We start from the raw sequence: 17,216 nt of genomic DNA, 5'->3' as shown, positions 1-17,216 counted from the left end.
TATATTCCACATTTTCCTCTAAACAAGAGGAAAACACAAAGTGATACATACCTTATTAAAAACAAACTAATGGGGAAGAAATTGACCAGATACGTGCAATTAGATTCACTGGGGTGATATGTAGATCAACTATTAGCTCTCAATAAAAAAAATCAACCTGTCTTTACAAAGGGATATGGAAAAATAAATGTTGTATGTGGGTGTGTTATTTTTTTACCTCTTGTAGATGGTATTATAATGGAATGGCAGCTGAGAAGATGAGACTATGAGTGAAGAGTGTGTCTTGGAGATTGCATGCAGTTCATTTTCCTGGGTCAAAAGTGGATTGGTTTGAGAACAATAATTATGAGGCTGACGTGTATGTTCTCCTTCATCTTGCTGTTTGGAGCAGCGGGACTTGTCGTCTTCATTCATCTGCAGGATCCAGAAGACATAGTTCATCAGCAGACACCAGGTTAGCATTCCAATTTCTATCCAGTAATTTTGTCCTGTATCTTTGACACTCTTTACATACGTTACAAAAGTGATGTGAGCATAAATGTTCTCTGGGACTAATATTTCATTTTTTATAAGGCCAACCGTGGGACTAAATATTTGCTCAAAATAAATCTTGCTTAAAAATCAGACTCAATAAAGAATGTCAGGTTATGTGAGAATCTTTGCTTTGTCAAGGATGTCAGCTTGAGTTGGGGCAAATTCTGCTCTCAGTTACACTGGTGTAGATCCACAATAACTCCACTCACTTCACCCATACAGATACATGCCACCCAACCTGCCATTGCCCAGTGGGGTGCATTGTGAGAGACAGACCCAAAATGAGGGACACATGAAAATTAGTCACTCAAGAAACTGAAAATGTTGTGCGAGTCAGTACTTTAGTGTGAATAACTCATGATTCATTATTTCTGATGTAATAATTTTCAACAATGAGACTTTGAGGAGTCCATATCTCTGTGGAAAGTAGGTAACTTTGGGACTAAAATGAGTGATGTCCTTCACAATGAGGGACAGTTGACGGGTATGCACAGATATAAGCATGGGATTCATGTTGACAAAGGGCTTGTCTACATTGCCCCATATGCCCCCATGTAGAGCTGCAGCATGCACTGAAGTGTTTCTCTGTAACTGCCCCATTGTAGACCCTGTTAGTGTGAACTAAAACGTCCACCAGTCGGAACTATGTTAATGTGAAGTAGGTACGTTTTAACTAGCACTAGCAGGGTCTACCTGGGGAAGTTACAGAGCAATACTTTAATATGTGCTGCAGCTCACACCCCTGTAACCTGCACTGCGGAGCCATTTAGACAAGTCCTCGGTTACATATGATACCTCAGTGGTGAGCATACAGTAAGCAGTATAAAATCCTAGACAGAGGGATGCCAATGGAGTTACTCTAGATTCACTCTGGTATAACAGAGGGTCGAGTTTGGTCCATTGTGTTCTTTTATACTGTGTTCATTTGATTAAATATTATTTCTGTTTGCTTGTCACAATTAATGTGCAGTTGGTAATATTTTGTATATTTTAAATGCAAAATACTGCTATCACGTTAAAGGAGCTGCACCCTGACACACAGAATCCTGTAATTGTCATTACATTAAGTGCTACCCTCTGCATCCAGGCTTATTAAGTGCTTGTCTCGGTATCATCAAACATACTTAAACATTAACATATTTGTTATTTAGACCAATTGCACTCTAATTTTGAAAGCAGCCACTCAGCCGAAACTGGAAATAATGAATCAAAACTGTGCAATTGATTGAAAGAGGAGGATTTGCCAGTCACGTCACTTGTTTTTTTTTTTTAATATAATTTTGTATATTTAAATGCAAAACAACTTACATATTGAACTGACATAATGGGCTAAATTCTGCTCTAAGATATGTGCCTATAAATCCATTTGAAGTCAATGGAAGCTGCGTGTACACATTTGAAAGAGAACAGGGCAATAAGAAGAAACATTTGAAACAGATTATGACGTCATGTGCTCATTGTAATAGCCCAGCTCACTGGATTAGTTGGGGGTACACAGAATGTAGGAACTGGCCCACAGTTTTTGCAGACACCTGCAATACCTAGACACAAAGTAGCTTATCAAGGGCTTGTATTCTTCACCTAATAATATGTTTTGGTTTTTACAGTGAAAGTAGATGACGCACTGTTGTTAGTAATATAGGAGAAAACCAGATATGTTATAGTTATTTCCTAATATTATATGAATTCAAAAAGAAGTCTGTGTAACAAACTCTAATTCTGGGTCATGTCATCTCTGCAAATGGAGGATGAGCCAAAACCACAGCAGATATAGCAGTGGGACAGCATCTCCGACATGGCAATGTTTCTCCTTTTCCCTGTGGAAGGACCTCCATGGGATTAAGCTCTGGAGATGTGGAGGAGATGGCTCAAGGATGAAAGGGTTTGTGGCCAGGGAACTGACCCATCACAGCAGCATACTCTCCAATCCAATGGCAATGTTCATCACACAGTTCTCTAAGACTTAGATCATGTCTGCAAAATAGGGTTGTTAAGTAGCAAGGCTCTGCCTTCATTCTGTACTACGACAATAACAAAATCCCCCGTGAAAAGTATTCACATTTGTAATTAACTTTTCCTTAAATAAACAGAACTCATGTTAAGCATGAAATATTTCGAAAGAATAGGTAGGTGCATGAAAATTAATTCCACAATAACCCTGGACAACTCCCTCTAAAATAAAAGAAAATTTTCTTCTTCTATAGCCTGTTGGGATTAAATTCAATCCTTGGGTGTACAATATAATGTTCCAGGTGGAAAAGTTTTGACTCTAGCAAATATGGGGTTTTATTTGCACACAAAAAAATAGATGCAACAAGCACACTAGGTGGGAGTTACACCTGCAGTATTGATCTGCTCTTGATGCCATTGTTTACTACCGGTTGGACATCAGAATTTCATAATTTTTAAAAAAATTGTTGGTTTGCGTTCTACTTATGAAAGTCAAGAACTTTACAGCACTGGCTTCAACTAGCCCTGTGTAAGCTTTCCCATGCTTCTCTACCATTGCCTCTTAGTCCTGACCTATTGGACCATTGCTCTTCCAATCATGAGCCTCTCAAGCACTGACTGCTGATTGTGACCAACTATGAAATGATTTTTGAGGTAGACATAAAGAACAGGATGAGGCCCAACCCATTTACACTTGAGATACCAATCAAGGTTTGAACAGAAGCATCCTCAGAGATGAAACTATCTCAATAACTTACTAGATTTTCATGGGCAGGGTCCTGTGTATCAGGGCCGGCTTTAAGCCGATTCGGCTGATTCCCCGGAATGGGGCTCCGCGCCTAAGAGGGCCCCGCAGGGAGGGGGCCGGGGCGGAGTTGGGGCGGGGGGGGGGGGGGCGCGAGACAATTCGCGTCCCTGCGTGGGGCCCCGCACCTGCTAAAGCCGGCCCTGCTGTGTATGGTTGTAAAATGACTATTCTAAGGGGGGTTGTTACTTCCAAAATTGTCTAATCTCTTGCTTGATTCACACACCCAACTCCCATTTACATTAATGGACGTCAGATGGAGAGAAGAGCATACCCCCTGAGAGAAAGATATTTATAAAATAGTTACATGGTTTGATTTTCAGAAATGCAGGGCACCTTCAGCTGCCACTAGACTCAGGAGCTTCACATGTTCAGCTCCAATGAAAATCAGGGCAATTGTCCCTAAAGCACAATAGGCACTTGGTAGAACATAGAAAAGACACTGTTCATTTCATTAAAAGAGGAATCACCATGTTTCCTTATTGTGCACTGTGTTCTATGGAAATCAGTCAAGAGAGAAACACCAGGTGTGCTTAAAACGATGTTTTCCCTCCCTCCCTCAGAATAGCTCCTAAAAATATTAGTTTCTTTTAGAGACAGGATATTGCTGTAATTTGCTTACATAATTGGTCCCTCAATAGAACTGAATAAATGTATGTGTCATTATATTATTTAGGCCAACAGATTCTATACGACAAAGTTTTGTTTATTGGTCTTTGCTTTTGTATTTCCCATGTAGTTACTATGTAGCTGAATGCATTTACAATCTCATCTGCAATGCTGTGTGAAATTCAATAAAGAACATTTTTTCACCCAAAAAAAGAAGCACAGTAGAATTTTGCATTGACCAAGCAGACATTTCTCACTGCTAATATGTTCAGTCATCTTTAATTTGGAATAGTGTAACTTCAGAAACAAGATTAATAAAAATATGTTGGTACTTTAGTTTTATCTGTCTCTTCCAGAAATTGTTCTTTATTGTTTTAGTCCAAGCAAGCATGATGGCAAAACCTTGATGTACTATTTAAACCAGTATAAAACTACAGTCATAAAACTTTAAGTAATGCTTACATTACTTTCACTGAGCAAAGTACGCCTGACAGTAGCTGTTTGTGTTGATTTGTTACTATTCATTTATTCTTTCCCCGTGCTTCACATTGCTACCTAATTGTGATGCTGTACTGAGAAAGCAATATCAAAGTAATTTTCCACAACATTAGTTACAATTTTCTTCTGATCTTTCGAGTGAAACAATCCCATCCTGTTGGCTTCTGTGAACATATAAACCTTGATTACATTTATCTATTGGAAACCAATGCTTACAAAGTATATGTGCCCTGGATAGTGGCTGTATAGCCTTTTTTGCTGATTGACAAATATTCTGTCTGTATATTTATATTTATGTAATGCACTTCACTCTGAACAGACATGGCTGTGACAGACAGCCATTTATCGTGGACAAAACAGATTTCCCAAGCCAATACACTGAATTCAATACATATTTCTCTGGTCATTACAGAGACAGTAACTTCACTTATGATAGACACTTAATGGGCTTTTATGGAGAGTGTTATTATGCTGAACGTCAGGTGCAGGGGGCCTTGTATTGAGAATTGGTATGAAAATGAGATGGTCATGGAGGAAGTAAAGAAATGTAATGCCCTGTCACGGAATCTCGGCAAACCTTCTATACGTCTAGAGAACTTCTGCTGATAGGCACTATATATAAATGCAATTACATTACTAATTATTAATATAGGACTGTCAAGCAATAAAAAAAATCACAATTAATTGCATTGTTAAACAATAATAGAATACCATTTTAAAAAATATTTTTGGATGTTTCCTACATTTTCAAATATTGATTTCAATTACAACACAGAATACAAAGTGTACAGTGCTCACTTTATATTTCTTTCTGATTACAAGTATTTGCACTATAAAAAAACAAAAGAAATAGTATTTGTCAATTCCCCTAATACAAGTACTGTAGTGCAATCTCTTTATCATGAAAGTTGAACTTACAAATGTAGAATTATGTAAAAAAAAACTGCATTCAAAAATAAAACAGTATAAAATTTTAGACCCTGCAAGTCCACTCAGTCCCACTTCTTGTTCAGCCAATTGCTCAGACAAACAAGTTTGTTTACATTTCCAGGAGATAACGCTGCCTGCTGCTTGTTTACAATGTCACCTGAAAGTGAGAACAGGTGTTCTCATGGCACTGTTGTAGCCAGCATCGCAAGATATTTACGTACCAGATGTGCTAAAGATTCATATGTCCCTTCCTGCTTCAACCACCATTCCAGGGGACATGCGTCCATGCTGATGACGGGTTTTGCTTGATAACAATCCAAAGCAATGCAGACCGACGCATGTTCATTTTCATCATCTGAGTCAAATGCCACCAGCAGAAGGTTGATTTTATTTTTTTGTGGTTCGAGTTCTGTAGTGTTGCTCTTTTAAGACTTCTGAAAGCATGCTCCACACCTTGTCCCTCTCAGATTTTGGAAGGCATTTCAGATTCTTAAACCTTGGGTCGAGTGCTGTAGCTATCTTTAGAAATCTCACATTGGTATCTTCTTTGCATTTTGTCAAATCTGCAGTGAAAGGGTTCTTAAAAGGAACAACGTGCTGGGTCATCATCCGAGACTGCTATAACATGAAATATATGGCAGAATGTGGATAAAACAGAGCAGGGGACATACAGTTCTCCCCCAAGGAGTTCAGTCACAAATTTAATTAACACATTTTTTTTTAAACGAGCGTCATCAGCATAGAAACATGTCCTCTGGAATGGTGGCCAGAGCATGAAGGGACATACAAATGTTTAGCATATCTGGCACATAAATACCTTGCAATGCTGGCTACAAAAGTGCCATGCAAATGCCTGTTCTCACTTTCAGGTAACATTGTAAACAAGAAGGGAGCAGCATTATCTCCTGTAAATGTAAACAAACTTGTTTGTTTTAGTGATTGGCTGAGCGAGAAGTAGGACTGAGTGGACTTGTAGGCTCTGAAGTTTTACATTGTTTTGTTTTTGAGTGCAGTTATGTAACAAAAATATCTACATTTGTAAGTTGCACTTTCATGACAGAGATTGCACTATAGTACTTATATGAGGTGAATTGAAAAATACTATTTCTTTGATCATTTTTACAGGGCAAATATTTGTAATAAAAAATAATATACACTTTGATTTCAGTTACAACACAGAATACAATCTATATGAAAATGTAGAAAAAATCCAAAATATTTAATAAATTTCAATTGGTATTCTATTGTTTAACAGTGCGATTAAAACTATGATTAATCGCGATTAACTTTTTTAATCATGTGAGTTCACTACAATTAATCAACAGCCCTCGTTATTATTATTATTATTATTAAACAGTTAAAGGGTGCCTTTATGACCCTTGCTAGCAGAAAGGAAACTTTGGGGTAAATCAAGATACATTTTCCTAGTGGTGCACAAGCAAGTTATATGTTAAATTCCCCTGACTGCTATCAAGACTTACAAATATAAATCCCCTGCCCATGATGGGGGATTAAACATTGAAAGATTTTACATTTGTGTGAAATATTCAGTAATTGCCACTGCTCTCATTGTCTTGGAGCCTTACAATGAGCCAGCAGGACGGCCTATCCATCATTACTGTACTCAGCAGTAAACCTCTTCAGAAAATGACATGCTCCCCAACGACTGGGATTTATAATGAAGAAGCTGATATAATGCCACCTTAACACTGTGGTTAGTGCCTGCACACAATGTTTATTTCAGACCCTTAAAACTAGTCAGAACTCAAATCTGGGACAGCTGTGATAGTGCAGTCTCTGTCGTGAAAGTGCAACTTACAAATGTAGATAACTAGGAAAAACTAAGTTGTTGTGTCACCTGAGAGTCAATGCAGTTGATCTACATGGAACTGAGGCTAAAAATTTAGGACTGGGCTAAAAATTTGTGAACTCTGGAAGAGCCAGTCAATGGCCTGGCAACAGAACTATGGTAATCAATACTAGGACCACTGCTGTAAAGTTGAACCAACTACCGCATCTATGACTTTATGGAAAGCTTTTTCCTCTGGAGACTGAAGTCAGAAGACAAACACCTTTAGAAACAGATTGAGTGTGGAAAATTCATCCCAAAAGTTACCAAGATGTGCAAACGGGGGTAGAATGAAAACTGCTGTGCACTATTAACTATAGTTAGTTAATATAGCTACCAGGCACAAACTAACAAAAACAAGCCCAAGAACCATACAACTTGGCAGAATCGTTGAGTCTGTGCAGTAACTGTACTGTCATTGCTTCATCCAGTCAAATCTTACAACACAATACTGCCTTATTTTCATTTTCTGCTTCACCAGTGGAGATAGGGGAAAAGAGAGGGGGGGAAGAGGAGAGGGTAATTGTTATAATAAAAATCAGTGCACAGGGGAGCCATAGTGCAGCAGTCTGACTATATATCACAGCAGCCTTAGAGCAAAGACCAATATTGCCGCTGCATTGTAATTCTCTCTTTCTTAATCACTTATTCAGAACACACACACACACACACACCCCTACACCTTGTTACTTACAAATTACAGTCCTGCATATATCACTCCATGATAACTGTTCATTTCCATAATATTATCCTACTGTACATTGCACTACTTGTTAGTCATACTAGACATTTTTTTATCCATGACAATGCAATTGAAAATAAAATATAATTTCAAAACTAATGTGGCTGCAGTTTACAACTTTTCTCTGGTATAAATCTAACCTGCCTCTAGCATCCATCCAAACCATATGCAAAATAATCTGGTAACTGTATATCAGATGAATGTACTCCAGGCTACATTTTTTAACCAGAAGAGGCAGTAATAGTAAATATATGGAATTAGTTCAAGGAATGGATGCACCTTCTACAGCCACATTTGCCATTCTTCTTCTCTCTGCCTTAGTCATCATCTTTGACTGAGATTTTCCCATAGTAAGAAGCTTCTTCCTTTCTGCCTTTAAATCTTGTTCCAATCAGTTTGCTATTATTCTGATTGAAAGAGAAAGACCTACACGCATCAGCATTGAGGTGAAGCACTAGTCCTGGGAATGCTGTAGTCTACACACCATTGTGGATATGATTCATCTTCTTTCCTTGATGCTAGCAATGGTTCTGGTTTTGACAGACTATGACCCCGTTTAGATGTTGAAGCAAAGTTGTGCCAGTTCCCACATAGTTGCTATCTACAATCTACAAGGTCATAAAGTTGGTTAAATAGATACAAAGTAAGTATCTTTTTGATACTTTTTGACAGTAGAGTTTTTAAACAGGAGATATGCAGGCTAGAGCCCAGAACAGGCATTCCCAATTGTTTTCATTGTGTTGGAACACAATAGAGAGATTGTCTCATAGACCACTTGCCTTCACCTTCATGGTCACTTGGTCACCTCCTCTCAGTCCTGATTCCATAACCACCCTGTGACAACTACAGCAGTTATTGATAATGTGATCTCAGGAAAGTGCTTAATATTTTTGTAATTTTCTATCAAATATGGCTTAGCTCTTGGAGAGCCAGTATGCTGGAACTGAGCTGAAGCCCTCAACTTGCAGCTTCCGCAGGTTCCCCCCCGCCGCCATTTGCTGTGCGTAGTGACTCCTAGAAACTGACTTGTTAAAGAAGGTTTGTTTTTTTATAAGCCTTCAGCAATTGACACCTCTTTGTTATGTCGGGCAAAATCAAAAGCGACCTGCCATAGTTGAGCTGCATTCAGTTATGGTGCTTGGCAACATGACATAGGCAAAATCAACAATGCTGTGATGTGTCAGAAAAATGTAAGAATGACGGCTTTATGAAAGCATGTTTCTAAACAATCACCTGGCATCCTCTAAAGACCCTTTCCAAAGATTTCAAGAGAAGTTACAGAAAATTACAAAAGCTGATCAACAGTCCTTAATTTTCACTCCATTACATTTTTATTTAAAAAAAAAAAAAGAGTTCGTATAATTTGCATAGACAATGTGATAGTGAAAGGAAGTTTCCTCCCATTTGTCAGCAGTTAATGAATTCAGCTGTGTTTCACATGTGGACATAATTTTAAACAATTGTAACTAAATTAAAAAACATTTTCAAGTGTATTTCTAATTGTGCCATTTTAATTTTTTTTATATTGTTTCCATTTCTCAGTGCTCTTAACTTTCTCCTAAAAGCTTAAACAAAACCTTATCCCTCCATCAGGGTCACCCTTTCTCATTTGATAAACATTCATTTTCCCTTCATGTTTCTAGTGGAGCTTGAAATTAAAGCGGCTCTTTTTTTCTATTACTGTTTTGTTTGTACACCTGGATCGTCAGTCTCGATTAACTATTGCTTTAGCACAATGAGGGGAGCAGAAGAGGCCAAATAATTGATTTTGTGTAGGTCCTACATCATTAGTGGTTATGGCTGATTGTCATTTTGTCTAACTAAATAGTAGATTTTCATTTGGAAGTGAATAATGATTTATTACTCCCTAGGGGCTGGATCTAAAACCCAACTTCAGTGGGTAAATCTCTAACTGATTTATGCAATACATTGAATTGTCTCCACTTGTATTTTCTACAGACTCGATCCTGCAAGCTGCTGAACATTCTAGCCTCAGCCCAGCAGAGTGCTTGAGCCTGGTTTTAACTTTAAGCACATGAGTAGTCCCATTGAATTATTATTACAATAGTGCTGAAGGGCCAGCCAAGAATGAGGTCCCATTGTGCTAGGCACTGTACAAACTCAGAGCAGTAGATGGTCCCTGCCCCCAAAATACTCTAAATAGACAGGACAGATGCAAGGTGGGAGAAGGGGTAGAACACCCAAGCAGACTGAACTATGTGATGGCAGCAAATGGCATGTTAGTTCCATCTCTTTTAAGGGGGGCAGCTTGTTCTATAGCAGGGGATAAGCTTAATTGGTTAATTGGGACTACTCATGTGCTTAAAGTCTTTTGCAGGATCAAGGTCAGAATACTCAGCACCTTGCAGGACGGAACCCTATCTTTGTCCCATTTTGTAATGAATCACTGCAGGAGGTGCTGGTGGTGATTCAGAGGAGACTTGCTAGAGCGTGGCCATTATACTGTTTTGTGCCGGTTCTGTTCAGAAACTCACTAAATTTTCTTCCCTCTTCTTCAAAGCAGATAAAATCTGTCTATTAAAATCTTCACAAAGTCAACTCTGTTGGGCTTCTGAGCCTGCTTCCCAAGGGCTTGCAATTGAAAACGACACATTTAATTTTAAACTCTTGTCAGAGGCTGGCTTTGTGGTGCTTTTGCTCTTGGCAGCACATTAGTTGAGCACCCCGAGTTCAGACTGTGGGTCCCTCAAAATGATGAAGCTTAAGCATGCTGGGCAGCTGATGTACATATTCAGGGGAAACAGTGAAGTCAGGTGTCTGCTCCAGGAGCTAAGACTCTAAAGAATCCAAGAGCCACCAAGTTCCTTTTAGGAGCAATGAATGACTTGAATGGCAAAGTGGAGAGGCTGGGGTGAAATTTCCCATCCTCATGTTGAGATGCCTTGTTCCTTTTCTTAAGTGGTTCTATTTTCTAATCAGGTTACTTTTATCTTTTCATTGGTGCATTGCATGACAATGTCTGGCCATTACCCATAGGCACTGGACATTGTTTACTGCTTGGGACAATCTAGGATTTATTATTTTAATTTAGTAATGTAATAACTCCTTATGAGACTGGAAACCTAGAGCTGAAAATATGAGGAAAGGAAAAAAACTTTAACTGCCCAAACTGTCATGATTTGGCTTGTGACCCATTTGAATTCCAGTGGTGACAATTAGACAGTTATCTGAAGAATTTAGTCTGTGGTTCTGTGGATGGAAGGTCTGATTCAGAATTCCTGGTACACCCAAAGTTCCCATTAATTAAGAAGAGCGTTTAGAAACCTAATGAAGATGTGCCCTGCAAACAAGTGGGGAACAGCATGTTAAATTGGACCTTGATTCAGCAAAGTACTTAAGCCTGTGCTGATTTAAACATTAACTGCAATGGGTCTCAAGCATGTGCTTAAGTGTTTTACTGAATCAAAGCCTAGATGAGGTAATTTTCTAACCCTACTTGTTGGGGGACAGGAGAGAGAAGCAGATAGCCATTAACTCAGACAGGACCAAAAAGTCTACATGGCAAGGGGGAAGAGGAGACACAATTGTTTATCATCTCTCAGCTGGTAGATAATTAGCTCGTTTACAGCAATTAGCCCAGTTGTTTGGCTTTGTCTATAGTACACAAAGGGCCAGATGCCCCCATGCTGGTGCAAGGTGGTGTGTAATTTACATCTCTCCTGCCTGGACCCTTACACTGGAGAAGGGAATTCACCTTGAGGGAAGACACCCTTCCTCAGGGTTTCACCTGTCAAGAGCTGCTTTCCTTTATCTGCATCTCCACATGACCTCTGCTGGCTGAGGTTGCTGAGAAGATTTACTAGCTCACCATACCTCACAGAAGCTTTGGCCACACCTCCTTCCTTGCCAGTCCCCCAGAAGAATGAGACTGTCTGTTGTTTCTTGCCAATTTCTGGCTTGTAATGAAACCAGGAGCATTGTCTTCCTGGTTCTGGGATTTGTTAAACTTTTGCATAGCATAATGCCCGTAAGTCTAGCCACAGGGAGGAAAAAATTAGAGGCCGCAGTCAGAGTAACCCTCACCCCTTCGTGTTATCTTTATGTAACAACACATGCACATTTGCAGTTCTATATGCAGTTATTTCAGTATTTAGACAATAACATGAAGGAAAAATAGGCTGTTTATATGATGCAGGGAAATGAATTCATCTCGCTGCACAATTATAGATTATTAAAAAAGAAGTACATTAAAATATTAATGAAGGTGATTTTTTCTTATCTGTGGACAAATACTGTGATCTATGTGTTGTACTGAATTTAGAGCCAGTCACAGAACAAGAATATTGTAGAGCGTACTGACTTGCAATTTTATGGTAGTTCACTGCAATTGTTTAAGGCCCAATCCTGCAGACCTTGTTCAGGCAAAACTCCCATTGAGGTCAATGGGATTCTCACTTAAGTATACCCTGCAGGGCTGGAGCTCCAGCCAAGAACCCATTCAAATATTATGAATAATCAGCTTTGTCTCAAATATTAATCAAGGTATATTTATTTTAATAACCTATTAAACTAAAAGCTGTACCTTGCCTTATAGTCTCCATTTATTTAGCTCAGGATATGGTTATTACCTTGTAAACAGGAAGCACCCTCGAGTTGTTACCTAATTAAAACTGGGACACAGCAAGTTCTGCATATATAAACAGCTCATTCTCATGCTATTGATGGCAATTAAGCTATGCAATTAAGCTACTCCAGAGCATACAAAGTCAGATATTATTTATTATATGCTGCTGATGGGTTCAGTGCTGCACAACAGAACATTCAGGACAATCCCAGCTCCAATGGGATAACTCCACTGAGTTCCGTGGAGTTATACCACGTATAAATTTGGTCCATTATGGCTTTTTTTTTATCTCTGTGAAATTGCAATAAATGCAGTCATAGTGCTGTACAAAGGAATTATTAATTTTTATGCAAAACACTAGGAGAACTAAATTCTATCATGAATATCAAGGAAAAAGAGTAGCTAGTATGGCAAGAAAAACAAAGATGAGCCGGGAACAGATGTAGAAATCTCAATTTGAAATGCATACTCTAGCTGAACCAGAAATTATGAACTTGACACAGGAAGTACCAGGTGGGAGTCTAGGGCCTGTGTTATGCAAAAGGTTAGATTAGATCATCATAATTGTCCTTTCTGGCCTTCAAAATCTATGAAACATGAAGAAATATACATAAGTGGAGCCCACGTCTGCACTTAGTAAAGTAGGTGGCATCCACCATTCATTTCTATGTAAATAGGTTGATGCTTTTCATTAGATCTCATAGTACCAACTAATTTTTGACATCCTTAGGCCCCGCCCGTGCAATGAGTCACACAGGCTCTGTGGTCAGTGGAACTATAGACATGCAGAGGAGTCTACCTATGCTGAATTCATCGCAGGACTGTGGCTCTAATCTGCAATATGTAACTCTTCCTATTCTATTCCTTCACATTTGTTATTATTTAGCAGGTGAGCTTTGTTTGCTTTTTATGCAGAAAAACATTCATGGAAATTACTTCTGATAGGCACATTAAAATACGTTAAAAGTAAAAACAAACATATTTAAAACCAAGAGCAAAATGTTTAATTAAATTAGAACACAAAAATCAAATTGCTGCAATTTCAAAATTAGTGTTAATAGACTGTGGGCCCAGAATCAGTATGCTAAAAGTTCCCAGGGGTGAGAAAATGGAGACAATGAGAGCAGGAAGGAAATAATATTCACTATTATAGAACAGTGGTTAATGAATTTAAACAAGTCAACTTCAATTTTAAAATGCAATAAATGTTCTTAAACAATATAACAATCTAATTAGGTACTATAGCATGTGCATCTTGGAGAGATGACACATTCTTCATGTCTACACATTTGCCAACTACATTTTTCCTCTTGCTTGGTTCCACAGATCAAATTATAAATTCAGTATATTCTGATTGTACTCTGTCATTTCCTCTAAAGGCACTAGCTTCATTTCTTAATTGAGACCCAGTGGAGATAAGATCACCACAACATAATTGAATGAACTATGGAAGAGTGCTGCTGTTTGCTACATGAAGTATTGAGCTGCATCACAGAGAAAGAATATCTCCTAGGTGATGTTTCAGTAGATAAAATAGGTAACTAAAGCATTTTCTGAAATTATACCCACCTCTCCCAACACATTCCCATTTTATTGTTTGTTAAGAAATGCAAAAGTATTTATAGCAAGCTAATAAGCTGAGCACAAAGCCCCCTAAATCAGGGGTGGGCAAACTCCGGCCCGGGGCCGCATCCGGCCCTTCAGACGTTTTAATCAGCCCTCGAGCTCCTGCTGGGTAACGGGGTCTGGGGCTTGTCCTGCTCCAGTCAGGGAGCAGGGTCAGGGGCTTGTCCTGCTCTGCGTATGCCGTGGCTTCCAGAAGCAGCAGCATGTCCCCCCTCCAGCTCCTACATGTAGGGGCAGCCAGGGGGTTCCGCACGCTGCCCCTGCCCCAAGCACCGCCCCCACAGCTCCCATTGGCTGGGAACTGAGGCCAATGGGAGCTGCGGGGGCGGTGCCTGTGGATGGGGCAGTGCACAAAGGGGCCTGGCCATGCCTCCACTTAGGAGCCAGAGGGGGGACATGCTGCTGCTTCCAGGAGTTGCTTGAAGTAAGCACCACCCAGAGCCTGAACCCCTGACCCCCTCCCTAATCCCTGCCCCAGCCCTGATTCCTCCAACCCTCTGAACCCCTCGGTCCCAGCCCAGAGCACCCTCCTGCACCTCCATCCCCTCATACCCAGCCCCACCCCAGAGCCCACACCCCCAGCCAGAGCCCTCATCCCCTCCCGCACTCCAACCCCCAATTTTGTGAGCATTCAAAGCCCGCCACACAATGTTCATACCCAGATGTGGCCCTCGGGCCAAAAAGTTTGCCCACCCCTGCCCTAAATGGAGACCAGTCACACAATTTCTTTCCTCCATGAAATCACAGATTTGAAATTGGACACCTACAACATAGAAGAGTGAATTTTACTTCCCCCCACCCCACTTCAGAGGTTGAACTGTACTTGATTTACCCTTCATATTAGTCATGGTGATATAAATACCACAGTCCATTTCAAGTAACCAGTTCTGGTTATTCTCTTCTTTGCTCCAAGTGAATTCAAGTAACAGACGGAAGAGGTGTTCTCACTACTCAAGCCCAGAGTCCAGAGGCCTGATCCTGCCCCATTTAAATTAACCAGGTGTTTTGGCATTGACAGCAGAGGTATTAGGATCAGACCCAATATGGATTTGGGCCACTCATAAAAGGGAGAAAGATGCTTTCAACTGCTTTAGAGTCACCCAAGTTGTGAATCCAACTCCTGTAATTATATCATCCTCCTGCCTCTTTGTTTCTATACTCACTTATTGCAGCTTATTCCAGATTAGATCGTGAATTCCTCAGGGCAGGGACAATAATGAAATCCTGGTCTCACTGAAGTCAATGGGAGTTTTGCTATTGACTTCATTGAAGCCAGGATTTTACGCCATGTCTCAATATATGTCTGTAAAATACCTAGCGCAATTGTGCCTAATCGGGACCTTTATGTGATGCTGCAATAATAAATAAATGATATATTCATTTAGAATATGTATAATAAAATTCCATAGTGGCAACATTTAAAAGAAATCAGGTTATTTTTGGAATCTAGCTGAGTTTCAGTCCTCTTTTCAATTTGCATGCTTCTGAATTATTCTTCATCCAAAATGGTAAAACCATTTTAGCAACCAAACCAATGAGGATGTAATAAGATTTTTCAGTGGAGGACAAATGCCTTGTGAAATGGTTAATATTCCCAGAGGAGTAGGCTGGTTAGAAAACATGAATTCTGTTTTATGAAAAATGTCAAAGTCTTAGAATTTGTTTTTGTTTTGCATCAGAACAAAACGGAGACCTTTCAAAATGTTTCTTGAAAAATCCCAGAAGGGACACCCACCCCAGCCTAGCCAAGGGGCACTCACCAGGCCGGTGGGACACTAGAGTCCTGCTCTGCCTGACTTGAATGTGGTTCTCCTCCAGGCCAGGTGAGTGCCTAGCCAACAGGCTATTGGCTATTCTAGGGGGACTGTGTCTGTGCATCTCTCTCTCTTCTCCCCGACATGAGAAACATTCACAATGAAATGTTCATTGAAACAGATACATTCTGATGAATCAGCATTTTAAAAAACAAACTTTTGACAAAAATACATTTTGTCAAAACTTTCCTGACCAGCTCTACCAAGGAATCCTGTTGGGTTTTACTGTTCTGGCTAGGGGGACTGCTCTAACTAGCATGCCAAACTCCCTTCTTACTTATTCAAAATGGCAGCTAGGGCCTAGCTTGTAGTAGTGACAGAAGATTTACCATCTAATCTCATTGGCCAAGTAATTCAGAAATATAGGCTTAACTCCTGAAAGGAAAATTGTATTTCCTGCCTTTGACTTTGTCCATTAAACAAGTTCTTATAAGCCCTGTTGTAGGATTTAATGATTGCTGTTTCCTAATCTAAAGGCAGGAGCTGGTCATTCTGTTTCTGTAACCCTGCATGTTGCAAAGGATTCTTTGACAGCAAATTTGCACCCCAAGAGTGTTCACTGCACAGTTGACCCTCCTGCATTTTCTCCAGCACTATGTAGTAACATACCAGGAATTGTAGGACCGATTGGAATCATGATGTGGGATGACAGCCAGTGGGGATATCAGAATGCAGAGATCCAGAGGCTCTTTCTTTAATTTTGCTAATACTTCCTGTGGTACAGTGAAGGGAGAAATAGTATTGACCTACAGCTCTACAAATACTATAAACTCTTCACTGTCAAGTGAACCCTTACGACTTATGGTTTGCCCATGGCCATTGCAACCAGCAGGAGATTGTAGTTATGGGACCAGAATGACCACACTCCCATGAGTTGTGCTGCTGGCCAATGCCATTTAGCATAATTAGGGCAGCTGCCACTGGTAAATCACAATAGGTGACAGTGTGGCAGCAGCAGATGGAAACAGTGTTTTTCCTGTTCCACATGCCTCCATCTCCAGTGCCATACTAGGGCATATACCAAGATACAATATTGTAATCACTGAAGGACTATGACTGACTTTTTTGGTTGGTTTTCTTTGCCCCTGATTTAACAATTCACTGTGCACAATTCTAAAACAATCTGGGCCTAAAGTTTTTTCTTTTCAGTGTAATAAAAGAATCAAAGCCAACTGGAAGCTGATATGCACTCTTACACTGGGCCACCATGCTGTCTTTGTCACAAGTATTACTTGACAAGACAGCCACTCTCCGCAGGATACTTCAAAATGGTG

General features: G+C 39.8%; 1 protein-coding gene across 1 annotated transcript in view; it reads left to right on the top strand.

Annotated features, from left to right (window-relative positions):
* The first annotated feature begins 294 nt into the window (after window positions 1-294).
* CHST8 (carbohydrate sulfotransferase 8) overlaps window positions 295-17,216 on the top strand; it is a 210,827-nt gene continuing 193,905 nt past the window's right edge. Inside the window, exon 1 of the mRNA XM_065416852.1 lies at window positions 295-454. Coding sequence (XP_065272924.1) covers window positions 295-454 — 160 coding nt within the window. The remainder of the gene's footprint in view (window positions 455-17,216) is intronic.

The sequence above is a fragment of the Emys orbicularis genome, chromosome 14 (genome assembly GCF_028017835.1).
Source record: "Emys orbicularis isolate rEmyOrb1 chromosome 14, rEmyOrb1.hap1, whole genome shotgun sequence".
NCBI lineage: Eukaryota > Metazoa > Chordata > Testudines > Emydidae > Emys > Emys orbicularis.
Note: the sequence above shows the minus strand (reverse complement) of the source record. Positions and strands in the feature narration are given on the sequence as shown.